Here is a 26945-nt window from a genome sequence, read left to right as displayed (position 1 = left end):
TTTCGAAGCTCAGGTTAAAACCTTCACTTTTGCACCTTTTCTCCGAGCACGAAGGAAAGGATGGCTGTAAAGGGGGGGGGGGGCGAAGAGAGAAGCCAGCGGCGGCAGCAGCAGCACGCATGCGCGCCTGAGGGGGAAGGCGGTGCGCTTCGGCGCGTGGGGGGAGGGGAGGGGGGAAAGAGAAGCGAGCGGACGTCAGCTGGGATTGGCGTCCAATCGGCGAGGAGCGGGTGGCGGAGGCCGCGATGTTGTCACCTGACTGCGATCGGTCCGGGCAGCGTTGGCAGAATCGACGGCCGAGCGGGCCCTGGAGGCGCGGGGTGTGAGCGGCTGGGGCGCCTCGGAAGGGCTGCGGCGGGACCAGAAGAGGGTAAGCGGAGCGGAGCGGGGAGAGTGTGTTTCGCGCGGGGAGAGGACGGGGGTGGCGGAGAGGGAAACCGGAGCTGACTTGGAGAGCGCAGGCGCAGATCTCTCCCGGGAGTCCTCTTCTCCCCCCCTCCCGCTTCTACTCATCCCCCCTCCTGTGACGGGGGAGGGGACGGTCCGATTGTCCCTTTTTTTAAAGGCAGATTAAGTGTCGGGTGGGGTGGAGGCGTTATAGTAGAAAGGTTGCCCCGGGAGGGCTTAAGCAAGAGGGAAACCGGAGTCGTGGCGGTGGAGCCAAGGCTTCGGAAACGCCTTCCCAGCAACAATAACGGCTCGTGGGAGGGATTCCCTCCGGGCCACTGTGTCAGCATTTGGGGAGGGGGGCAAAGACTGTCTGGGTTGTGACTCGGGCGCCTCCTCGCCCTTGGAGAGTTTTCCCGTGTTGCTAATCGAGATGCAAACCCGTGCATGCCGATGGGAGGGTTGCGACGAGTAAGGGTGCTTCTCTTTCCGATGTGCAGCTGGAGAAACAAAACTTTCCACCCAACCCGAGCTGTCAGCCTATAACCCAAACGTGTTGACCATTGCCTTTAGAACTGTGCCCACTTCCTTTGTAAAAGCCGCATTAAACTTATTTAGATTTGCGTATAATTAAGATTTGGGTTTAATCGCAGGATCCTAAACAGGCCATTAAGGTGCGATGAGCTTGGAGGAACAACTTCCGTGTAAATGTGTTTTAAGTTACAAATGGGCACAAAGTGATTTGGAAAGGCAGGGTGTGAGTATAAACAATTTTCAAAATATAAAAAAGTAGCTAAAGTTTTGTCACTAGACATGTGATGTGCTGTCAAATCACTTCCAAGTAATGGCAACCATAATGGAAGTTTGGAGGCAAACTAGATGTTCAAGGGGTGGGAACTCAGTGCCAGCCTGCAGTGAGTTCCCATGGCCAAATAGGGATTTGAACTCAGGACTCATAAGTCTGGCACTCTTGTCTGTTATAAAATTCATGAGATTTGACTGGTGACAACAATAAATTAAAAGTCCAGGATCTGTGTGAGATTTGGAGGTGTCCTTTTGCTTATACATCATTGAGCTCTCTTTATGACTTTCTTAATAACAGAAATTTATTTATTATATTAAATATATAGCTTAACTGATCGTGAAAAAAATTCAAGATGTTGTGTCCTCTTTTTTCTTGTGCCTTACCATGTTTTTCTTGACAGTGTGACAGAAACATCAAACTCTGCCATGATAGTTAAGTGGCCCAACTGGGTTTCTGATCACAGGGTTTTCCTCCTTCCCTTTGTGGATGAACAGCAGTGCTACCATGCATGTAAAGTTGTCCTATATTATGGTAAATAACAAGATTTTGATACAAAAGAGAAACATTAATTTAAAATCCAGAAAAACTACTACAGATCTGGAAATTCCTTTGTGGCTTTCCTAAGCCTGGATATAATGATCTTTCAAAGGAAGAACAAGTACAGACCTTGGAACACAGATGGTGTTGGCTACTGTGTTATCTTGGTTGAATTTTTGCTTGGCTTGCACTTTCTGGTAATTTTCTTTCTTTCACTGGAAAGACAAAATTCATAGATCCTCAGACCTAAAGAGCTTAGATTGCATTCTATCACACATTGCTTGCAAACAAGTCCCATCAAATGTAGAGGAAAATTCCTTTTATAGACAGAAACTGGAATGGGCAGTTAGTTTTGTGGTTTTCAAAAGTATGGATTTAATAGCATTTGAAGATATGGGGGAGTGCAGCACAAGTGAATCAGTGTTGGTCACCTCCAGAACAACAAGAGTACCCATCCCTTTGCTCGATTAAATGAACCTGGCAATGATCTGGATGGGTTGAATTCACCTAGCAAAGCATTAGATGTGTATGAATAATATGGCCCTATTCCCCTTTCAATGCAGTGTGCTTTGGGTAGAAAGATGTGAAGGAAATCTTCATTGTTTATAAAGAAAACTTGTTGAATATAGTTCTGGAGAAGATCAAATATATCTTCTGGTAGTGATCTTCTAGTTATATTATTGCAGTATTACCTGTGTCTGTGAATCTTCCCATATGAGCAAGAGAAAGTGGAAGACAGCCACTCATGAGAATCTCCACATGTCCAGTGGAGTGGGGGAACATGTGGTGGGGAGTTCAAAAAATTTCAGAATTTGTAAAGTGTAAAAGGCCATGAAGCTGAATCCCCCAGTCCAGAATGCTTTCTTGTTACTATACAGAACCTGTGGTCACTGCAGTCTATATACATTGATGGTTTTAAAAATTAGTTTTAGCCCCTTCGTCTTTCCCTGATGTTGTTTCCACCCTGCAGCTTTCTTTCTTAAAATTATGATCAAATGGATTCTTTACAATTTAAGAAATAATAATTTAGTAGGAACAGAAATAACCTGGTCAGAAATGAGAAGCATTATCACCTGCAAAATTAATCCATGGATAACTCTGTGCATGTTTACATGGCTGTAACTTCCACTGAATTAATCACCCTCTTGTGCCCTCAAATCAGTTCTGACATGGTACTCCTTTTCAGGATTATCCACATAGTGAATACTTAGAAGTGGTTTATTATTCCCTTCTTCTGAGGGCACCCTGGGACTGTGCAGCTTGCAGGAGGCACAGTATAGAATCCCAAGCTCTGGCTCCACGTCCAGATTCCTAAACTACTGAACTATCCTGCTTGCTAGTGAATTCAGTAGGGTTTATTTATTCGTTGTATTTGTGTGCCACTTTTCTTACATTGAACTCAGGACACTGCACATGGTTCCCTTTCCCCCATGTCATGCTTACAATACACCTGTGAGTTAAGCCAGTTTAAGAGATACTGACTTTCCCAAGGTTTCCCGGTGGAGTTCGTGGCACAGGGGAAAGTAGAACACCAATCTCCCAAGTCTGTCACTATAACCACTGGACATTACTTAATGCATTTTTTGCTGTTCTTTTTATTAGATGCCAGGATTGCAGTTAGTTTTTCATGCAAACTATCTTATGAGGAGTTCCTGTTATGATCTTGGATCGCTACCCCAGTTTAACCTAAGTGTAAAAATTTAGTCTTTCATCTCATGTTTATCAGAAGCACGTTTCTATATAATTTCTGCTTTTACAGCTGTAATGTGGGAAAGGCTTACCTCAGATACGTTTGAGACAGACATAGGTGGCTAAGATAGCATGTGTACAATAATCCTGTTAAGTAGATTATGCTGAGAGAAAGAGTGGCTGATGCAAGGTTTCCTATGTATGTTTATATACCATTCCCTAGGTTCTGGCAGTGTTTCTGTATAAATGGTTCTGCTACCATGTTTCCGGTTTATACTAAAAAACAAACCTGCAAAGTAGCTTACGCTCAGAGAGAGTGACTCATGTAATTATTGTGTTCATTCTTGAGTAACTTTTATATGTTTACATATAGCGTACTTTTTAAACATAATTGGACATGTCTGTTATATATTGTAAAAGGAAACCTGCAATTGCATGTTTAGTTATCTGTCTAAAAATATTCCAATTGGTAACAGCAAAAAATTATGAACTGGACTTAAAATTATGTCTAAAATGCTTGCTTCATGTATGAGAGCAAAATGTGAATCTAACTTCAGTGTTACTGATTTGAAATAGATTGCCATATTACCCAAACAATTTGAAATTAAGTAGATTAATATAGAAACATTGTTATTTTAGGAAAAGCATACAAGTAAGTAACAATAACCAGTTCAATACTGGTGAAAGTTCTACAAAGACCGAGTCTTAGTTTTCTGCAAAATGCTGTTTCATCCTATGTCAGCACAACATAATGAATCAGCAAGTCTTAACTATTGCAGGCACTCATCTGCAACATATCTCTTCCTCCATACAAGGAAGAGGGCGGGTGGATTGGGGTTAGATAAGCAACTGACATTTAAAAGCCACCCCTACATTGACAGTTTTCCATAAGATTAACACAGAAACATTACAATTACTAGGGAAAATGCATTGTAAACAATCAAGATCCTAGGTTAAATTTAGTAGGTCAGTTAATATGAAATAGAGTTGTGATTGCATACTAGCATTTCAGTGGTGGATTTTTTCTTTTATTGAGACTTGCAGTAAGGAACAGCTTTCCTTTTGCCAGTACTTTTCTCCTTGGACATAAATACATAAAATGTTGTTAACAATGAATGTTGCACTCCCTGGCCTTTGCATAGATTGTTGTGGCTTTCATGCTTTTGCAATTAGATTTCCTATACTATGAGTCCTGCTGTTCAAAAAGGTAAACATTGTGAAATATGTCTGTGGAAATCAGTGTATACTTAAGTATACTCGGAACAGCTGGTCCCATCCAGTTATTAAATAGTAGCTTCTTTGTATGAGCTGAGTCAGCGTATACATATTAGACATAACTCATCAGAGATTTGGAAGATCTGGGTGCTAAGTCCAAATAGCCATACAAAGGTTTTTGTTTTGTGGCCACAGAATTTCAACAATAAGATCCTACTGACTGTTGCAGATACTGATGCAGGTGGCCAAGGAGACAGTGTTCTGATCTATTTAAATTTACAAGAAAGAGCTATTCCTTAAATTTGGCAGTATATCTATCTGTTAGGGGTTTTATCTGTTCCATATCTTGCCATACTAGATGCTTGCTAAAAGGATATGAACTTTTGTTGGTTCTTTCATTTTACTTTTTTTAAAAAAAAACTTTCTGTAAGATACAGAGAAGTAACAGGATATGTTTTAAAAGTTTAAAACAAAAATATTAATCTGAGAAGTTCCCCCTCTTTTAAATGTTTCTGATTTATTGTTATATTTATCCTGAGTTTTGGTCATGGCCATTAAACATCAGAGGTCTCACTCTGCTTATGTATTATTTTTAACTGTCTGTTTTATGTTAAATGTTTTTGTAAATCTGTGCTGTGGAACAGAGCAAGATTAAAAAAAACTTCAGATAAAATGCAGCCAATCTCATTAGCATTTCGGGTTCAGTGGAAGCAGGCAAGATAGTTTTTGTTCCTTGTACATGGGGCTTCTCAGCACCCCAATAGTTTGAAGTCTGAGATTCTTAGCAACCAGAAAGTGTCTGTGTCCATGATCTGCTCCTTATGTCCTTGATAAAGGATGGTATCCTGAGCTATTTAGTGATAAATCTGTGGGAGTAAGGGGGAGACTAAGCTAATTGAACAGGGAAAAGCAGAGAGAGAACAACACTTTTGTGCCATCAAAATATGCCTGGAGGAGAACAGCATTTGGTTGAAAGCCATAATTTGTGTTGGAGTGGAAAGCTACAGATATACTGCAAATACATTGCACATGAGCACTGTTTGATCATTTCCCCCTTAATTCAAGTGGTCTTCCTATATTAACACATTATATCAGTTTACTCCAGGTGTCAGATTTTTCAAATCAATGTTTGGCATTCCCATAGGAAGTAGGATTTTAAAACAATGTTTATAAAGTTGGCAACAACTAGCTTTATGAATTTGTAGGAATATGCTCTTTATATTTATATCTCTGTGCCACTTCAAAATTAATACCTCCTCATTTAAACAACTTTCATCCTTAAAAAATCTGTTAAGGTTCAAGTTACAGCCCTACAAATCTACTTCAGCAACAAGATTGCACAATTTGACCTCTGTCAGCAAAAATCGTTTAACCAGACATACGGAAGAAATTTCTCAGCTTGAGTAAAATTCAACTTTGGCTTCAGGGGCATGGAGAAAGCAGCAGATCTGTCTTTTAAACAGATTATTTTGACGGAACAGGTGATAGGAAAACACTGGCTACATTCCATAATGAGCTTCAGCAAAGCAGTGAGTTGAAATATTGCTTTGCTTGCTATTACAGGACTGATGTACTGGATGAAATCTGCAAGATGGTGAATATAAAGATACATTCTGACAAAACTGCAAAGTATGGTTCCTAGGTATGGGATTATGAAAATTGATATAACTGATAGAGATGGTTAAAAGCTTTTCAGATGTTGAGTGCTCAAGAATATCAGAAGATTACACACATTAAATAGTAGCAAAGATTTTTATTAATATAGTAGTGTTTTTTTCTCTCGACTCTGAATGGAAGGAAATACCTCCTAGCTGTGTAGAAAATATTGTCCTATATAAAAGAAAGGAAAACGACAACAACAACAAAACCAGCAAATGAGTAATCCTGTTTAATTGGGGATTTGTCAGTTTTGTTTTGAAAACTGATCCTTTTTCTCTAGCAATTAATTCATTTCAATTTCTTGTGCTTCCAAAATTCAAAGGCTATCTAGTAAGTACACCATTAAACCATTTTCAGCTGAACACTTCCTATCATAAAGCTCTTGCATATAGTTAGTACAGTATGCTGATGGACACAGAAGGAGCCTCCCTTAAACATGTGATAACTGTGAACATATTCAGGAGTTCCCTGGGCAACAGCAGGATCTGTCGGCTGATCCTTTTGCTCCAGAAACACCATTGGTTTGCTTCTGACGTGAATGAAGAAGTACACTTCTCCCTTGAATTGCATGGATTTGAGCAGGACTATTTTGTTTATACATGGATTTTTCCTGAATAGGTATGATCGATTGATCGATCAATCAACAAATACTATACTGCTGTTCATCTCGAGGAAGTAGACTGAGAAAAGTGGATCTCGGACTTACCAAGGTCCTGTTTTTGGCAATGTGGTGGTCCCCAGTCCAAATGCAGCGTCCTGGCCAGCCCCTCTCCTAGCCAGGCAGGGGTCTGGGGTATGCCAGAAGCCCGACACAGGTCAGGGGAAGTCACAGCAGGTTGCTGCTCCATGGGGGGTGGGGGAGATATTGTGCCTCTGTTTTCTCCTTCTGATAGAGTCTTTTTCTGTCCTTTAGCTGCATGTATGTGTGTGTGTGAATCAGCTGTTTATGCTTTGTAATTACATTTTTAGGGGCATAAGAGTTATACATGGATTTTGAACTATATAGGGGGCGTCCAATGCCCCTAACCCCAGTATTTTGTAAGTGAGAAGTGTACAGTAGTCTGGTTTGGAGTACAGCATAGTCTACAAAACCAGAGGATGGTACACTATAATCTTAGATTTGTAAACTTTTGGAGAGCCATGTTCTGCTGGGATTGAACAAAAGTTTGAGAATAACAAAATTATGCACCTTTATTATATGCACATTATCATACAACTACATTGACTTTTCTACATTGACACATACTATGTGAAAACATTACAGTTAAACAGATGGAGACTTCTGCCAATGAATAATAATTTGTATGGCTTAAAGTAGCAGCACTGGCTTTGACTTTTCCCACCTATGCAGTCTTCAGTCACTTCCCATAAGAGCAGTTTGACTCTGAACTCTAAAATGGTTCTCCACCAATTTGTTGTTGTTTTGTACCATCATGTTGCTTCCAGCGTATGGTGAAATTATGATTTAGTGATGTCCAAAGAATCCTATGGTCAACAATGCTTCTCAGGGTTATGGGAATATCTTTAAAATAAATATATCTTCAAAATAAAATATATGGTTGAAGATGACTATACGGTGAAAATTCCCTCATGAATTCCTAAACAGTCTAGAAATGAGCTCTTTAATTCTTTTTGAAAAATATGGCTCGGGTTTTGACATTGCCTCCATAGAAGGGGAACCGTTCAGTGTCAAATAGTTACTTGGAATATTTCTGCGTCAAATTTGCTTTTAAGTTTTGTGAAACAGAAAATACGAGCAAAGGTGCATGTTTGGGTTATTATGAGGCATGCAGTGGAATAAAAGAGATAAGGTAAGAGGCACAACTAGATTGAGCCAGTACTTCAAATTGTGTCCAGACAATGAGACACAGTATAGCCAGTATAGATTCTAAAGCAATTTTGTTTTCAAACTGTTGATGACCTTACTGTATTAGATGCTACTATCTTTTGTACTAGCTGAAATTTGAGAATGGTGTTCTAAAACAGCCCACACAGAGCATATTACTGAAGTTCTCTTATCAGACGAAGTATGATTGCCAAATTCTTTATCAGTAACACATCTCAAATTAACTTGAGTGATAGAAAACTAATAATCAGGAACCTTTTGCTACTCAGTTCATCAGAAAATCTGTCATAAGTCAGAATAAAGCTCTATGTAGAATATGGGTAGATGAATTTTTATCTGTATCTTTGTGGTTTACAACTTCCCTTTTTCAGTTTCTTTAGGTTTTCTCTGTACATTTTTAGCCTCATGCACAGTTATGCATTGTCATTATAAAGTGTTTTGTGTTTGGCTTTTTATTAAACAGAGTAAGTCTACAAGTGTATTAGATACTTTAAGTAGGAGCAGATTTTGCCTGAGGTCCAGTGTAAAACTGTTACAAGTAAAGATTTGTGATCTAAAAGCCAGTTGAATTGTCACTGCAGCACCAAGACCTGAATGCCCATTCTCTCCCCTCCTCTGGCACACCTAGTAGGCATCCAAAGGGGTTCTCAGTCCTCCAGAGTGTTTTTTTTAAGTGCATAGAGAGTTCGCAGTGGCAGAGGAGAAGCACCCCTCCAGATTTTGCTGACGGAAACAATTCTGTTAATAAATATGCTGCAGTTCGAACTGGAGCCTGGGCTTCCATTCCTTGCCTCTTCTAGCAGTTGACCAATCAGATGAGGAACTGGCCTGAATCAATTTGTGCCCATCTCTAATCCATAATGGAATGATGTTTGTAAGTCGAAATGTTCAGAAATCAAATCAGCATTTCCCATAGGAATTGAAAACGATTAATCCGTTTCAGCTGTTTTTTGTTCTTATGTAGAGATGCCATTTGTAAGTCGAAGCATTGATTCCCATAGGAATGAATGCAAAAGCAGTTAATCCGTCCTCTACCACTAGGGGGAATTTTTTAAACCTAAGATGACCTAAGGTTAAAAAAACGGCAGGAAAGGAGGGAGGGAGGGAACAAACAACTTTTAAACAAAACACCTTTAAAATCAAGCAGCTTTAAACCAAACCAAACACCTTTTAAACCAATTCTTACATTTTAAAATTACAGTGCCAGGCAGTCAAAAGTCCATTTCCCACTTTTTCCGTGGTTTTTTGTTCATAAATCAAAGCTCCATTTGCAAGTCAAAGCAAAATTTTGTGAACGGAGCTGTTCGTAAGTTGAATTGTTCATATGTAGGGGCGTTCGTAAGTCGAGGTGCCACTCTGTGTGTGTTTGTGTGTGTGTGTGTGTGTGTACACACACACACACACACACACACACACACACACACACACACACACACACACACACACACACACACAAAAAGTTCATGTTGTTGATCTCTTGTTTAAGTGTTGTAATATACATATGGGGATTTGTACAATGCCACAGATGGTCAGCCTGTGATTTCAAACTAGGATGTTTCTGTTCTTAGAAACTGATCTGTGAAATAACCCCTTCCTCTCTTTCTGTTTTGGCACTGCCTAAGTAAGTAGCATTAGCAATTTTTGTGGGAAACATAATGATCCTTTCCTTCCCTGTTTTTTTTTTTTTTTTGAGTGCCTTTATATAGCATGAGTGTCCTATTTTCTTTTGTCTACATAGTTTATAGCTTGCACCTTTGACATAAACTTGCACCTCCAGCTGGCTAACAAAACAGTAGGAGAGAAGAGTGCAATAAAGAGAACAGATTGTACAATAAAGCATGCAAGCCCATTAAGATAGCAAAGTTAAAACCGTGTTCAGTTAACAATGCTAATATGAGCTATCCTTAATAGCCTAGGAAAACAGTATATCTATTTGGCATCTCAGCAATGGTAAGGAGGGATCCCACATGGGAATTTTATGCTACTCCCTTCTGTAGATGACTGGCAGAGGATGTGAAAGGCATCTGCTATTGACTGATTTCCTTTGGACAACCTTGTTCAGTGATGGCCATATGTTCTACAAAGTTTTTTGATGATAAATTCTACTATGTTGTACTAAATTGTATTATTAACTGTATTCAGAAGTGTTGCAGAATTAGTCTCTTCAACAGAAATAATCAGGGCTAGTGTGCAAAACTTGATATAAATGTTCAAGAAATGGACCGAGATCCCAAATAGGCTATAATAATTGTATTGGTTTTGAAGATTTCCATTTTTAAAGCAGTTTATAAATAAATAAAATCTATTTCAGGTGTGAAGACTAGAAGCATGTTTTCTTCTGAGACCTTCGTCAACATTTGTGTTACAGAATGCCTTTAAGCGAACGGAATAGTGTGGTTTTTGCTTATGAATCTTCAGTACACAGTGCCAATGTTCTGCTTAGCCTTGATGAACAAAGGAAACAAGATCTTTTTTGTGATGTTACCATCTTAGTAGAAGATCAACGATTTCGGGCCCATCGCTCTATGCTTGCAGCCTGCAGCCTCTATTTCCGCTCAAGAATTGTGGGTCAGTTAGAACAAGATCTTATCATTACTTTGCCTGAAGAGGTAAGTGCTTGAGCTGTTCCTATGTGAGGTACAATATCTATTTGTTCTTCTTGTTACATTTTATTCACACTCAGAGTAATATAGGTGCTATAGCTAGAGGCATTCCATACTAATAATATTAAATAAAAATAACTACCTTTTGGGCAAGAATATAAAGTGGATCGGAACACATACAGAGAGTAAGAGAAACAGCTTTGTCTTTAACAAAGAGAAGGAACCAAAATGAACAGCAAATGGAAAAAATTAAAAATGGTATGGGGATACCCCTCCTTCAGCCCACCTATCAGATCTGTAGTATTTCCAGTTATTATTTCTTGTAACATTCATTCAGAACTAAAGAAGACAGATACTCCTACAAATTTATTCAAGCTTTTCTGTCAACCCATATACATCCTTTAATCTACTAGTATCCTGCCTGAGAATTCTTATTCCCCAAGATCAAAGACATTCTCACCCATGGGTGGTTTGCCTGTAGTTTGTTGAAGAATGACTGTTACAGAAAAACATGCAGTTGCAAGTAGAGGTTTCTCAGTATGTCAAGAATGATTAAATGGCCCAAATTCTCTTGCCTAGTAATGCTGGCATAACACAAACTGCACAACCTTTGGAGAATTGCTTCACGTTAATAATTCACTATATAAATACAATTTCTGTTGCATACTAACCTGTCTGCCTCATTGTTTGAACTGAAAATGTCTGTGATGATTCCTGAACTTGAGGTAATCTGCTTCCAAAAATTACTATGCAAGAGGATTTTGGCCTTTGAATTTTTTTTACTTCTGGTGTTATTTTGATGGGGGTAGGATTTGCACAGAATAGAAGAGTTTCCAATAACCTCCTGCATTTAAGATTAAAACTGTGTAGGTGTTTCTCCATACGAGATAAAGGTAATAGGAAAAATAGAAATGCAGTGTCTTGCTTTATCTTTCCCCCTTGCTCTGATTACACCTTGCATACCTATCGCTGCTTATGTAAATTCACTCTGAGCTCACAGGGTTGTCCCCTTAGTTTATAAATTAACTGCAAATAAAACAGCAGAGATATATCTATGGGTCTTTGTTAGTCCTCCAGGCTTTCATTTAAATTCAGTATATATGGCATTGCTAAATATGTCTTGAGGATCAGAGGAGATAAGTAAGAGCCAGAGTGAAACCTCAGTGATTCTCAAACCACTGTGTAGTCAATTCTCTAGAATAACCACAGTTACGTTAATTCTGAAACTGGCAAGAAGAACTTCTTGTGCTATGTAAACATTCTGCATGTACTTCCTCTAAATTCTGCTCCTTGAAATTTCATTTTTGTCACTTTTTCATATTACTTTCCTTTGACCATTAAAGGAAAAAAGTTATAATGTGTAATTATGCAGAATTCTTACAATAAATTTTAAAATGTATAGCACAGGCCACTGTGATGTATTTTGCCTCACAATATTCCTCCAGTTCCTTCACTCACGTATTCATGGGTTATGTAGCAATCAGAGTTCTTTTTGTTCATGTTTACATTCTAGCTCTTTTTCCCACAAGAATCATAACCCACGCAAAGCAGTGGCAGCGCTTCAGTCAAGCACCGGTATAATAGTGCTAGAAGAAACTTGTGACTTTCTTGCTATATATCTCGTGGCCCATCTGGGACACTTCCTGTGTCTTCCCTTTACTATGTGTCGTGCTGTCTTCTTTCTTTGATATACTCTGCCGTCAGTAGAGAGAGAACATAGGCGTCTATCTCTGGAAAAGCTACACTCCAGTAGAATGCTTCACATAGTGTGTACATCTTAAGATCCATTAATTCAGCATGCATTTACTTACAAATCTTATCAAAACCTATTAGGCTTACCTAGGATTGATTTGAAACTGCTAAAATGGAAGCAAAGCAAGCCTTGGAGTAGTCAGTACCTAGATGGGTGGTTACCTGGGAATACCATGTACGCTATCTTGTTTTCTGTTTAAGAAAGATACACTATAAATGTAATAAATGCAGAACTATTATAATTTGGGTACACTTGCAAGCCAGTTAGTGAAATCATTGTTGAGGGCTTTGAAATCTCACTTCTGTGACAAAAAAGCTGAAATCCACTAGCTTTGTCATATATGCAGAGAGCAAATGGCATAACATTCAATGGCTTCTAATTGGCAATTAATGAGTTATTGCTAGGATTGTCGGACATCCATGTACTCACTGGCTTGACAGGTGCTCAAGGATCCCTGTGGGGACTTGATCATTGCAGGCTAGAAGTGAATGAATCCTATGCTGTTTGCCTTCCACATTTGAGCGAGAAAACATAAATAATATTTTACCTGGCAATCATAGCAGTCCCACTAGATCTTTCCCAGCTTACCAAGCCTCCCTTTGAACCACTGGCTACAAGGTTCTCCCTTCTATCTCTCAAGGTCGCACTCTTGGTAGTGCTCACATCATCAGCACATCAGGCCGCAGAGCTTACAGCTCTTCAATGTGTCTCACCCTACATCATTTTCTCCTGCAATAAGGTCACTCACCACACTGACATTACCTTCCTCCCCAAGGTACCGTCTCATTTTTGCATGTCTCAACCTATTATAATACCTACCTTCTGTCTGTTTCAGCAGAACAACCTGGAACGATCCCTCCACTACTTGGATGTCCACAGAGTGCTGACCTTCTACCTAGACAGAACAAAAGACTTTAGACAAATGACCAAGCTTTTCATTTCCTATCAAGGCCCCCCAAAAAAGACAACCTATTTCCTCCCAATGCTTCTCCAAATGAATTTCCCTAGCTGTGGCCGTGGCCTATGAACTTGACGATGAGGGCCCCCCGCCCTTTACAGGAATTCTGCAGCCACTCTACCAGAGGAATCTCTTCCTCTACTGCCTTTATGCATCATGTAGACATTCAAGACATCTGTCAGGCAGCCACATGGTTCCAACCTGTAACCTTTGTCACACAATATAGACGAGATCTCAAGGCTCAGAGAGATTCTGCTTTTGCTAGGGCTGTTCTGTCATCACTCCTGGTGTAATCCCCACCTCCAAAACTCTAGCTTGCTAATCACCCCTATGTGTGCATATATGGACACCACGACAAAGAAGGCTTGGTTATTTATGTAACTATGGTTCTTCGAGTGGTGATCCATGTATCTACACATCCCTCCCATCTCCCCTCTTGTTTTGCCCTTCCAATTTTTTCTAGTGGCGAACAATTGGGACTGAGGAAAGGAGGGCCATGCACACGAGATATAGGCAGAGGGGCACTTCATTTTTGAGGCTCTGGAACATTCCGAAGTGAGATCTGTGCAGGCACAGAACCCCTATGTGTGAATACATGGACCATCAAGAACCATAGTTATGTAAGTCACCAAATCTTGACCTGCCTATCACAGTACTGCTTGTGTTAATTTTGAAGTAAAGTTCCTACTTAAAACCAAAACAAACTCATTCGGAAATCCTGATTTACCATTGGTGTTTACTAAGGCATTAGCCACTGTCTTGGATTCTGTATCACTGTTCATTCCTCTTTTTGAAACTGACAGTGAATAAACGGATGCTTTTATATCTCTGAGTGGCATTTTGTACTGATCCTTTCCATCTACGTTATTCATTAATATTTCTCCTTTATCTGTTTTCTCTATCTCATCATCATGAGTCAGAGGTTTATTACTGATTTCTCTACACTCTAAGTTACTTACTTTGCAGTCTTTATTGTTCTGTTCATGAGGGTAAACATCTGTTTCCCTTTATAACACTTCTTGGTCTTTATAACCATTTTTCCTTTTCTATGTATTGGATTCAGCACTACTGTCTATTGATTTTTGCCTTTGGTTTTCTCTCAAATCTGTTACTCACCACTGCCCTAGCCTTCTTAAACATCTCAGAAGCACAGCTTTTCTCTTTTAATTTATTTCTATTTTTGTTTATATTTAACCTTTCCCTTTTTTGTTGCTGGGTAGAATAAGTGATGGTTCTTGTCTCTCTCTCTCACACACACATACAAGTCTTTTAATTTGGGGTGCAGATTGCTCAGGAGTTGCTGTGCATTCTCTAGGTTATGAGGCAGTACTGTGACCCTGGATCCCTCATCTCCCAGTTTAAAAAAAAATTATAAAAACACCAGTTGGTCGGGAAATTGAGTGCCCAGCTCACCGGGACAGCAGTGTGTAGCCTGCATCATTGTAAACCATCCAGAGAGTGCTTTAAGCACTATGGGGCGGTGTATAAGCGACATGATTTACATTGATTTTTAAAATTAAACACATTTTTCTATTGATGAAAATCCACTGCAGCAAATTTTACATTACATAACCACTACATTTAAAAACACGATACATTGCAGAATATTCCCTTCAGTGCCACCCCCCACAGGATACCAGCAAGTCTGAACATTGGCCCTTACACTACTTCTGCTATATAGGTTGCAATGTTCAGGATCATACTCACCTTTCTCTCCCTCCCACCACACTCTGTAACCTTCTTCTCAACATCTGTGTTTCAGATTAGAGTATTAGGATATCCTATTAATAGAAATGGATTCACAGGTACTGAGTTAGCACATTTCAGGCATTCCTTATTGTGTTTGGCACACAAACAGTAAGTGTAGCCTTGTCCCTTCCATTCCTAGTGGCATTATCTTTTTGTACATGAAGGTGGAGAGCCTTCTGTATTCATGGGGATTTGCTGGGAATTAGTAACTGGACATCTTAGAGTTGTAACTTACATGGAGAGCCCCATAGGTGCAGGAGGCTCTCTCAGTCACTCTCCACACCCTCCACGTATGTGACGGCAGTCGAAGAAATGTCAGAAGAGAGCTAGAGTGCTAGCCCTCCTTGCAAATTTGCTGAATATGATCAGGAAAATCCAGTAAAGCACTTTTGTACTGAACCATTTCTAGATCAAAAATATTTCTATGAAATGCAGTAAAATAAAAAAAATTGTAACTAATTGCTGTTTCTCAGTTGACATTGTTCTTTCTAGTTTTTGCCTGACTATGGAATGCAAGAAGCTTGACAGAATTTATAGTGTGGCAAAGAGAGTTAAACAATATTCTTTGCAACAGGATTCTTTGTAACCAAAGAATGTTGTCACATATTTCATTTTCAAATGAAATATCTGACACTGACTGATCTTCTTACATTATTTAGTTTTTAGTTTATAGTAGTTTTTACACTGTAGTTGATGTTTGTCTTTGTGGCTATTGTCTAGCCCTTTTGATGTATGATAAATTCTTTGTCACAAAAAATACTGTGTATAAGCCTAGATTTTTTTTGAAAAAGCAAGTAATAGTTAATTAAAAGTAGTTTTAATTATTATTATTAGTATCTGACAACATTGCTAGACGGGGAGAATTTAATTTCATGTGTGTGTTTTCCTATATAGCATTTTGGGGGCAGAAATTTGACATATATTCTTTTCTGCTGTTCTTTTTCCTCATGTCCCAACAGGTTACATTGAAAGGATTTGCTCCTTTGCTTCAATTTGCGTATACTTCTAAACTTATTTTGGATAAAGACAATGTGGCTGACGTTTGCAAGTGTGCTGAGTTTTTGGGAATACATGACATCGAGGAATCTTGCTTTCATTTTCTCAAATTCAAGTTTCTGGACCTTAACCCAGGGTGGCGGGAATGTCCCAAAAAGAAATGTTGTCAATCACACTGGCAGAAAGAGAAGCGTAAAATAGGTATGCCAATTGATGAGGATTCCGAAGCAAATGATGGGAATGGTTTGCCAAACGAATGCGTTCAGAACCCTCAGCCGAAGGCCTGTGAAGACCAGCAACATGTAGAAGTGTCTTTTTTGCAGGACCATACTAATCAGGCATGTGAGTCTGTATCAGAAAGGGGTTTTGCCCCTGGTTTAGATTCCCAGTGCCCCAAATATAGGAAGTTCCAGAAAGCTATAGGGAGTGATAAAGTCCCTATTGTGGAGACCAGTTCCAGTATTAAAGATATCCAGGTAACATCTTCTGCATCCCTTCATCCGACGGACTCAAATACCAGTGGTGCTGTACAAAAATCTCTTGAATGTGTAACCGTGCATCCAGTTCCAAGATACTCAGATGCTCCGTCAGTAATGGAAGAACCTGGAAAAGAAGAGTTATTGAAAGAGTCAGTTTCTGTACTTCAGAGCATTGAATGTTCTACAGAGAAGATGGATTGTTCTTTTGACACCCATAATTCTTCTATTTCTGCTTATCCCCCTTCATTCTTAAATGCATATGATCAGTATTGTAACTTGACTTTGAGTGGTATGCAGAGCAATACAGATGGGGCTGAAAAAATGGCCATTGTTACCGGAGCTGGAGATTGCAATCCAGTCAGTGAAATTGCCGAGGAGGGCCCACCTTTGAAATCTCAGTTGTGTGACAGAGGAAACATGAGCTGTGCTTCACCCAGCAGTCGTAGCAGTGTGGAGAGGGAGATAGCAGAACAACTAGCAAAAGGATTTTGGAGTGATGTTTATAACACAGACACTGCATGTCAAGTAAACCTGTCTCCAGCTTCACCTAAAGAATTTTTAGAGCAAGGTTGTGCAGAAAAGAAAACCGAGTGTCCTTGGTTAGGTATCCGGATCAGTGACAGTCCTGAGCATGGTCCTCCACGAACTTTTACAACTTTGAGCTCTGTTGTGTGCCCCTTCATCAGTAACCTAAGCAACGAGAACAGTACTGATACCAACAGTGGGGACTGTGTTCCAGAGCCCCAACCAGAACAATATCCCTATACCTGTGTGATTAATTTGGAAGGAGATTCTGAAACAGATACAGAGGGAGACAGTGAATCCTGTTCTGCCAGAGAACAAGAATGCGAGGTGAGAATATGCTGTGTATCCTTTTAGTTTCTTTAAATTGCATGTCTCTTCCTGAAAACGTTAAAGAAAGCTTAAGACTTCTTTTAATGAAAGCTTTAGTGGAATGACAGCTGGCTTTAAATAATACTCTGTACTTATAAACACACTGGGAATTAAACTCTGTTCAAACCAGTTTCACTTCCATTGGGCAACATCTTGTTGCTTAGTATGATTTTAGAAAAAGTAGCCATGTTAGTCTATGCTGGCATTGCAGGCCCATTAAATCAATGGGGATTTGGCGAGTCAGCTCCTCCACAAGTACCATTGATTCAAATAGGCCTGCTCGAACTGCAGCTTACTTTGGCATGGTAAATTGCAGTCAGAGCAAGCCCACTTGAATCAATGGAGCTTAAAAAGGAGTTAACTCACAGAATTCCTGTTGATTCAGTGTGCCTTGTCTAGTGCAATTTACTGTGCTAAGCAACTGGATTTTGGCCTTTGTCTAATTGTATTTATGTTCAGTATGTTGTTAAAAGTAAGATAAAAAATGGAGTGTGAAGGAAGAAACACTTTAATCCTAATCTAAATTCTCCATCAGTTTGTGTACTCAGTTTTTCAAAAGTACTTTCTCAAAAGGGCACCTCTGAAAGCGGTGCGGGGGAGGGGGTTGGTGGGGGCAGCCTGTCTGTTTTTTTATTCGTCCTCATGTCTAGTCACAACTCATATGTATATACAGAAATTCCTCATTCTGGACTTCAGTGTATAAAATGTCATTCCTTTCATTATTGCTGCTTTGCATACTGTTTAAGTTGTTTACTACTTTACTGCGTAAATTACTCTATCTGATATAAATTTCAAGGTGACTAGACATTGTTGAAACTTTTAAGGTGTTGATGTACAATATACAGATGTTAAAAGACAAAAGTTGAGGTTTGTTATTTTGGTCCTTATGAGTCTTAAAATGAATTGGATGTGCAGAATTTATGTTCCTGGGCTGGAATTTTCATTAGCCATAGGCAGTGTTGACAGATGGTGGGATCTGCAGCCAAACGAATTGCCCACCTTACTGGTTGTACTGGGTCATGGATCCTTTTTTCAAAACACACTTCGATGTGCCAGTTCCTTTGTTGTTTAAAATTGAGTCTGAATTTTGTATCTGCTTTCCAGATGAATCTACCATTGAATCCACAGAAGTTAATTTCACTTTCTAGGAATGACTTTCAGTCATTTCTGAAAATGCACAAATTGACACCAGAAGAGCTGGATTGTATCCATGATATTAGAAGGCGAAGTAAAAATAGAATTGCTGCCCAGCGTTGTCGTAAGCGAAAGCTTGACTGCATCCAGAACCTTGAATCTGAAATAGAGAAACTGGTAGGTATTCAGATTTTAAAAAAATATTTTCAAATAAGTCCCGAATTTAGATAATTTTAGCTATAACCCTAGTTCCTTTAACAGCTAAGTACCAGAAAAGAACCTCTCCTTTTTGCCCTCAAATCACTTTTTGCTGAGAAGTTCAACAAAGCTAAACCTGCGAGGTCAAGATTCTGCAATACTGTCATCTCAAAAGATGTAAGTTTTGGACTGGGTTTTGGCTGTCGGCATGTACAGTTTTTGTTGGGCTTGGTTTGGTTGAAAGACAAATAATGTTAGGAAAAAGAATTGCCCAAATGTATTACATTTAATATTGGGTAGTCCCTTTCATCACTGGGAGTGAATGGGGGAATGAGGGTAGGAAGACTTTCATTAACAAAAATTGCTAAGGGTGGTACATACAGTTTCTTTTAAAGTCATTTCAGCTGATGACATGACCAGCCTTACGTGTTGTAACTTATGCGAAGAGGATTTCAGTCATTGTATATCTGTAATATGCATAACATACTTTTTACTATGTTGATTGCTACAGCTTGCGTGCTAAAAACAAAATGGAGGATGCTAATTGAACATTTACATGATTCTGTAATTCATGGAAAAGGAATAATCAAAAGGGGGAGCAGTAATCTGATGCGTCATTGAATTTGAATGGCTGAATATATGAATTTGAGTTTCAAACAGTGACCAAAAGGATTATCTTGTTCTGAATCAGTATTACAGACTAAGTCACTTAGTAAAAACGCAAAAAGGTGGGAAAGGTCTCATAATCCTTTTGCACTGTAATATGTATCTCAGCTCTCATTGCATATCTTAGATACAACTTACTCCTTTTAGTTATGACAAACATACATGGAGCAAACAGGAAATCACTGATGTTTCTTCTGGAGTACTGACGCATTACAAGAAAAGTTGATTATGGTTGTACATAACATTGGTTTGTTCTTAGGTCTTAGAGATCGCGTTAGTCCCATTCTTTTTGTTTCTTGGAATATTGCACAAATAAGTGCTTTGCAGACCAAATCATGGTTCACACCTCAGAATGCTGCTCATTAATGCAAGATCCAGTTGGCATTACTCGGTCTCTAGATCCGCTGGGATCACACCAGTCCCAAACATGACAATAAGAATAGAAAGCAGAACAACCAGGACTGGGTTAAATTCACTTCCAGTTTAATAAAAGCTCTGTTGGGGGAAGAGGCACAAGAGAAGTCTTATGTATTGTTTCAGTGGAAATTTGCTGCTGCTGGAGACTTCCAGGAGAAGAAATTGATGTTTTGGGGAAATGATTTCTTTTTTTAAATGAAGGTGGTGTGGAATCTTGGAGGGCCTTGTGGACTATGAAACTGGTCTTGGGTACTGCATGCAACCTGTAAGCTGCACAATTTCCACCACTGCATTCACTTTTTAAAATCAGGGATGAGCAGTTCCTGTGGGGTCAGGAGCCGCTTTTTAAGTTGACCAACTAATTGTTCAAGGATTGTATGCCCAAAGGGTTTATAGGTTAAGTTTAAGAGGTGGGACTTAGTTAATATTTTAAAAGAGATGAAAAGTAAGCAAAAATAGATAAAGGCTAACTGAAATACGTAAAAGATATAAAAATAAGTAAAATATGTTAAAATAGATGGATGTTTCAGTTGTGTATATACCACCACAACTGGACATCCTATTATATAGTATATTGCCTTAAGTTTAATTTGTTTAAATTTTTATTTTAGTTGTACTCCCAAGATGTAGAATAGAGGTTTATTTAGCTCAGAGTATGGTTGAATTAGAGTTTAGCTCTCTGACTATATGGAAACAATGTGTGTTGTCACCAGAATATGATTGAAATAGAATCCATGAGCTATACTTTGCCCACTTAGGTTTAGATTGTGGTGACGCTCCTGGCTTTGTTCATGCATCTGGTTATACCAGTTGTTTGAACAGATGTTTTCTTTTTCTTTTTCTATTTACAACTGGACATCCATTCCAGCTTTATAGCAGATAAAAGAAGGGTAAGGAAAGTGACCGTGATTTTAACCTGTATTGTATAAGATACTGTGTCAACATATTGGTACTGACCGAATATAACCTGATGATTATCCCACCTGAATTTTCTGATGGATCTTGGCAATTTTGTCAGTTTGACACTAGCTCTTTGTTATAGTCTCTGTGAGGTACACATTTGTTAGTGCGTGAACACATGGAAAATTCTAGCAGAGTAACTTCAAGGTCCTTGTGGCAAAATGACTCACACAGACACAAATCAGCTTCTACCACCACCAGGATATTTGCATATATACAGAATGACAGCATGATACTATGAGTTCATCAGAATAGCAGGAATACATCTCTGCACAGTCCACATATATACACTTATGCATCTGGCTGTGTCCAATCAGCACAGATGTTGCATATCTTTGAGCCAGTCCTCCTGAGTCACAGTGACTCAGCATTTTGACACACCTGAACATCATGGCTGCTCATTAGTATATTTGTTCTGCTCAGGTCTGTAAATTTTATACTCTGACAACATTGGGGTTCCCTTTGCTCCTACATAATCTCTTCAGAACCTTCTACAGCCTAGGGAGAGGGAAAAACCTTCCCCCAAACCCTTACTAAATATGCTCCATACCAGCCAAAATTACTACCATTCCCGGTTTACTGTCACTGAGGCTATTGCTTCCAGAGTGAATGTTTTTGCTTTCACCCTATTACATACTTTTTCTGACATTTTGTTATCTCTAAATATTTTCTGCCTCTTTTTCCTGTACTTCAGGCCCATTTAGAAAGTGCACGTCATGTTCAAATAAAATCCTACTTTCGGACGGATGCTTCCAGTGCCTTTACTGCCCGGAAAAGGGTCATATGACCCAATTTTGTCAAATTTGTAAAACTTTAGTGACGAGTTGGGTGTAAGACCTGCCAAACACAGTTTAATTTTTTTCCATTGCGAAAGGCCTCTAAAGGTTGTTGATAATATTGCTGACCCTACCTCACAACTGAAGTCCTCAATCTCCATTTGTAAGACCCTGTCAAAGCAAATAATAATAGACAGTATCCAGCACAAGCCTTCCTTGGCACAGTCAATTCAGAACTTAGCTCAGCCATCCTCAAGGAAGGAGACAGCTGCTTTGAAACTGACTCCAGCCACTTCAATGAGGACTGCATCAGAACAAAACCAATGAGTCAATCTCTGAAAAAGAAGGAGGGAACCAGGTGAAACTGACACATCTAAGGCTAAGAAGCCTAAGGAAAAAAGATAAAGATAAGCAGTGGTTCACAACTTTTTCCCACTTCTGTACCCCCTTGGCAGCAATTTCCACAAACTGTACCGCTAATGTTCGAAAAAAAATGTCTGCAATTAATATAGTTCACATTTATATGTTGTAACTGTAAATAAACGGTCCGGTAACGGGATTAAAAAGCAATGAAATGAGGTGAACAGGCAGTGCATATATATCTGCAAGGGGTCACTTGGTCCCAGTCTAACATTTGTGAAGCACTAGATGTACCTACTAGGCTTGATGCTTCCTTCTCTCACCTCTGCTATCATGACTCCTCCATCGGGCAAGTGAGCTTGCTAGTTGCCCAGTGTATGATTCATAGAGATCATAATGAAGAAGAACAGGTTACTTACCTGTAACTATAGTTCTTTAAGTGGTCATCTATTCATTCACACATCTGTCCCTGCTTGCCCGCAGTCCATCACACTTTATATCTCTTTTGTTGCTCAGTGACAGATTGTAAGGAACTGAGCAGCTCTTGGCTGCTATGGAACATGCATAGTAAGGGTTGGGTGGAAGGTGGTTTGTTTGTGGTTGGTTTTTTTTTGCTTGTTTTGTTTTTTGCTGTTGCTGGACTTTGGAAGGGTCCGAAGAGTTTCTACAGGAGCAGAGGGAATTCACAGATGACCACTTAAATAACTACAGTTACAGAGAATCGACCTGTCCTTCCTTACCACAGGAATGGGGTTATCAAGATGTTAATTAACAGGTCCTTGCTAGAATAAGATGTATATATGTCAGATAGACTTGAATGTCACAGGAATGTTAACAGGTTTTTATGGAACAGAGATCAGAGTCTGTCATGGAAAACTATTTTGTACCCATAATATATTGCAGAAGGCTGTATGTTGCACTACATGTAGTGTGCTAAGAAGCCTTGATCACAGTTAGGACCTCAGAGAAGCTGAGGAATTTTTTATTCATGCAGTTTCTACTATCCTTCTTGAGTCACCATTTGTAACTCCTTGTTTTTACAGCAGGCACTTTGAGGTCATAACATATTATCATGGGAGGCCAAAGGTGGGGAGACTGCTATCAAAGGATGCCATAAATGTTGTCCACAATGGCTGATAGCACTTCTCTAGGGTATGAAGTGAAGGTATTTTCTTGCCTTACTGCTTAAGGTCCTTTAAGATCTGAAAATTGAACTGCACTGGAATAGCCTTGCAGAAATGCAGTCTATTACATCTCTGTACTTCCACAGCAAAATTCCTGCCTAAATAATTCTAGTGTTTTTCCTATATATGGTTTTTTGTATGGTTTAAATATAGTTTCATTTGTAGAAGTATACTCATCATACTGTTTTAAGCCTTTATTACAATTTTTTAAATTGCTGCACACGCAGTTATATGTAATTTGATATGAAAAATTAAAATAACATTAGCAAGTACGGAACTCACAACCACTTTGTTTTCTTGCAGCAAAGTGAAAAAGAAAACCTACTGAAAGAGAAAGATCACATCTTATCAACACTGGCTGAGACAAAACAGAATTTGACAGGACTTTGTCAACAAGTCTGCAAAGAAGCAGCACTGAGTCATGAGCAAATACAGATTCTTGCAAAATATTCTGCCTCTGATTGTCCGCTCTCATTTTTGATCCCTGAGAGGAAACAGCCAGCAACTTCTGATGGCATATCTACAGTGCTATTATGTGCTGAAATACCAGCCGGTCTTTCTGTGGTATCAACTAATGAGCAGAGTTCTGGTTATCAGCATATAAAAGAAGCATGTAATACAGGGTACGATCAAGCGCAAGAGCCGTGCCCAGTTCCTGTAAGAATATCTGATAAAACATTGTGTTTGGAGCAGTGTGTGCAAAGTGGTAGTGGTATCACAGATTTTTGTCAACAGATGACGGACAAATGCACTACAGATGAATAATCTTTTTGTCAAACTCATCCTTACAGGACTGAAGCATTGGTCCTAAAGTAGAAAGGTAGAATTTTCCATATGGTATAACTGCATTTGTATTTAATCTACTATCCTCATTCAAATCTGGATGTAATTGTGGGCCTTTCTCTAATGACATATAGGAAGATGTCATCCTAAATTTGTAGCATGCCTTATTACAAAAAAAGGGAATTTCTGCAGCTTAGATAATTTTGGCTGCCAGTGCCATGAAAAGTAAAAAACCCTTTTTTGTCTTTTAAATTCTCTCAAAATTTACAAGCTAGGAGAGTTAAAAATAAATTCGGTAATAAAACAAAAGCTCAAACAAACAAACAAAACACCTTGTATTTGGAAGCATTGAGTCATACCCATTCTTAACATCTTATTACCCTTCCACTGTTCCCATACATTTCCATTTCTGCTTAATATACCATAGTTGGTTATACTTCCTACTTCAGATCTGGTGAGTGGTTGTTGAAAGGAGAATTAAAATGGTCAAAGATTCTGGAAGGATTTTAACTTTTATATTAATAGTGGGACCAGTTCAGATACCTTTGAAAAATATTGTTTTACATGGATGCCTTTATGATTAAAGCTAATTGTAACTATTCAGTTTCAGATTTCAATGGCTAGTACTTTGTTTATGAAAAAAAAAGCCGCTTTGGATTCTTTGGTAGTTTTGTCTATTAAAATAAGCAAATAGAGCATTTTACTGTAGGCTTTTCTGCAACATATTAATTACAGAAAATCCATATAAATTCTTTAATTGCATAATTCCTCTTTAATAACAGAAGCTTTACCTGCTGAACCTCAAAACACTTTTGCTGGTTTACAAAACGTAAAAGCCAATGGAATTCTTCATTTCCTACCTCAGCTCAGACATCAATTTTTGTATCTGTGTTTGGAAAATGATCATCTGTAATTTTCTGTAATTACTGTATGCCTTGCAGAATTCTTGAATGGCAAATCTGCCATCTCCTCTAACATACTGAAGCAGTGATTATGTTATCGGTGATTTATTCTGTAGAAGAGCAAATTTGCATAAAACATAGTGTAAACATACATAGTGAACGTTTGGCCAGATACATCATCTGAACAGTACTTCTAACAACCAGCATGTATTTAAAAAAACTACACTACCTCATAGAGTGATTTTCAAGATCATTCTAAGCTGCAGTGATATTCACAAATACTTGTCACGAATTAGCGTTATAAATGACAGCTTAAAATATTTTACTTCATTGTGGAAGTTCATGGTTTCTTTTGCTTGTGTTCATTTCTCTTGTGATAATTTAGGAGAGCATTCTTAATACATATTGTCCAGAATTCTGTTAATTACATACACTGGTATAAGTCAAATGGCATAAATCTCAGTAATACATATCTGCTTGTTAAGGAATCATTGTTTGTATTCTTTGTTGTGTGCCATGTCACATGGGTGGCATGCAATAAGAAATGCAAACATCAGCAAGTTAATTAGCAGCAATTCACCACTAAGGCTCCATGCTATTTGACTTACGCTGACATACATAAATAATAGGATTTGGGCCATTTAGATGGTATTTTTGGTGTTGTGTACATCTATTAAGGGCATGAACTCTTTTTCCTAGAAGTCATATGGTCTGACTTTTCTACCCTGTTCTTTTCTGACAATTCAGTTATCAGTGCCAAATCTATTAAAACATGCAAATGTCTATGCTAGCGCTAAGGAAGATACAGTATGACCTTGCAGATGCAGTTGGACTCTAGTTCTTCCTATATGCCCTGGCCAGCCTGACTAGTGGTGATGGTTAATGGGGCTAATAGTTTTGTAACATCTGGTTCCCACCTCTGCTCTATATCCTGAAAAAGTAGCTTAATTTTCTTTTGAAAGAATTGTGATACAGACATAATTGCATATGGGAGAACTATTGGTAGAATTGCTAGGGTCAAAACATTTGAAATTGTCCGCAGGGACCTGGATTTTCTATCTATGGCAGAGATGGAGAACATGTCGTCCTCCAAATGTTTGACTGCTGTTCCTTATCTCTCACTGCTGGCTGTTCTCTCTAGGATGTAAGAGTTACATCTGAAGGAAAGGATGTTCATCTTTCCTCTTCTTTGGACTTGACTAATGCAGAGGTTGAAACAGAGAATCTGGCTTAAGTTTCTGTGTCCCAAAAGTCAGTTGATAAGACATCTGGAAGAATGGATCATTGCCTGCCAGAGTAGTGAAAAAGAGCATCCATTGCATTCTTGCAATTGTTTAGCAACTTTAATGCCTATGAATTAGAGTCCTATGTTAAATTCACAGTCTTGCAGGAATTGTTGAATTTGTTGTATCCAGGTGGGGAGCGGGGAGGGGGGATTGAGGCAGCTTAATCAGCTACCTCTAGGAAAGTTTGTACAGTGGTATTTTGATTGCATGCAAACACTGAAAAGCTAAATCATCAGCTTGCAAGTTTTAGGAATGGATATCAACGGCAATTTTAATGTACAAAAATCTCAGGTAAATCATACATTCTCCAGTTTTAGCCAAGAACATTCATTTTTGAACATGTACAATATTAGTATCAATGCATGTTAAAAGTAGTTTTAAAGATCTGGGGCAGAATGTTAGAAATTCTCTAACAATAAAACAGCATAAAGATTGTAAAAAAGCAAAAAAACCCTGCATTAATTACAGTTGATTTTTTAAAATCTTTCATAGTCCAGTGTTTTCTAATGCAATAAAAGCCACTATTCTTTCTAAAAAGGTCTTCATTTTTGTAAACATTTGGCATTGTAGAACTGATGCATACCAACTGATTTCATTTAGTACTACTAAAGCTGAACTCTGGAAATAACATTATTTATACAGTTTATATAATATATTCAAACAGCAGACATTAATGATTGGAATAAAATGCCTAAAACTTTACTTTCAA

At 38.7% G+C, this 26945-nt stretch overlaps 1 protein-coding gene across 1 annotated transcript; it reads left to right on the top strand.

Moving 5' to 3' along the window:
* The first annotated feature begins 232 nt into the window (after nucleotides 1-232).
* BACH1 (BTB domain and CNC homolog 1) lies at nucleotides 233-26945 on the top strand. Its single transcript, XM_020796210.3, has 5 exons — nucleotides 233-370; nucleotides 10450-10747; nucleotides 16161-17528; nucleotides 18675-18881; nucleotides 23569-26945. The coding sequence occupies exons 2-5, from the start codon at nucleotides 10508-10510 to the stop codon at nucleotides 24028-24030; spliced, it is 2277 nt and encodes a 758-aa protein (XP_020651869.3). The 5' UTR covers nucleotides 233-370; nucleotides 10450-10507; the 3' UTR covers nucleotides 24031-26945.

This window comes from Pogona vitticeps, chromosome 3 (genome assembly GCF_051106095.1).
Source record: "Pogona vitticeps strain Pit_001003342236 chromosome 3, PviZW2.1, whole genome shotgun sequence".
NCBI lineage: Eukaryota > Metazoa > Chordata > Lepidosauria > Squamata > Agamidae > Pogona > Pogona vitticeps.
The sequence above is the reverse complement of the archived record's forward strand: the minus strand, read 5'-3'. Positions and strand labels throughout refer to the sequence as shown.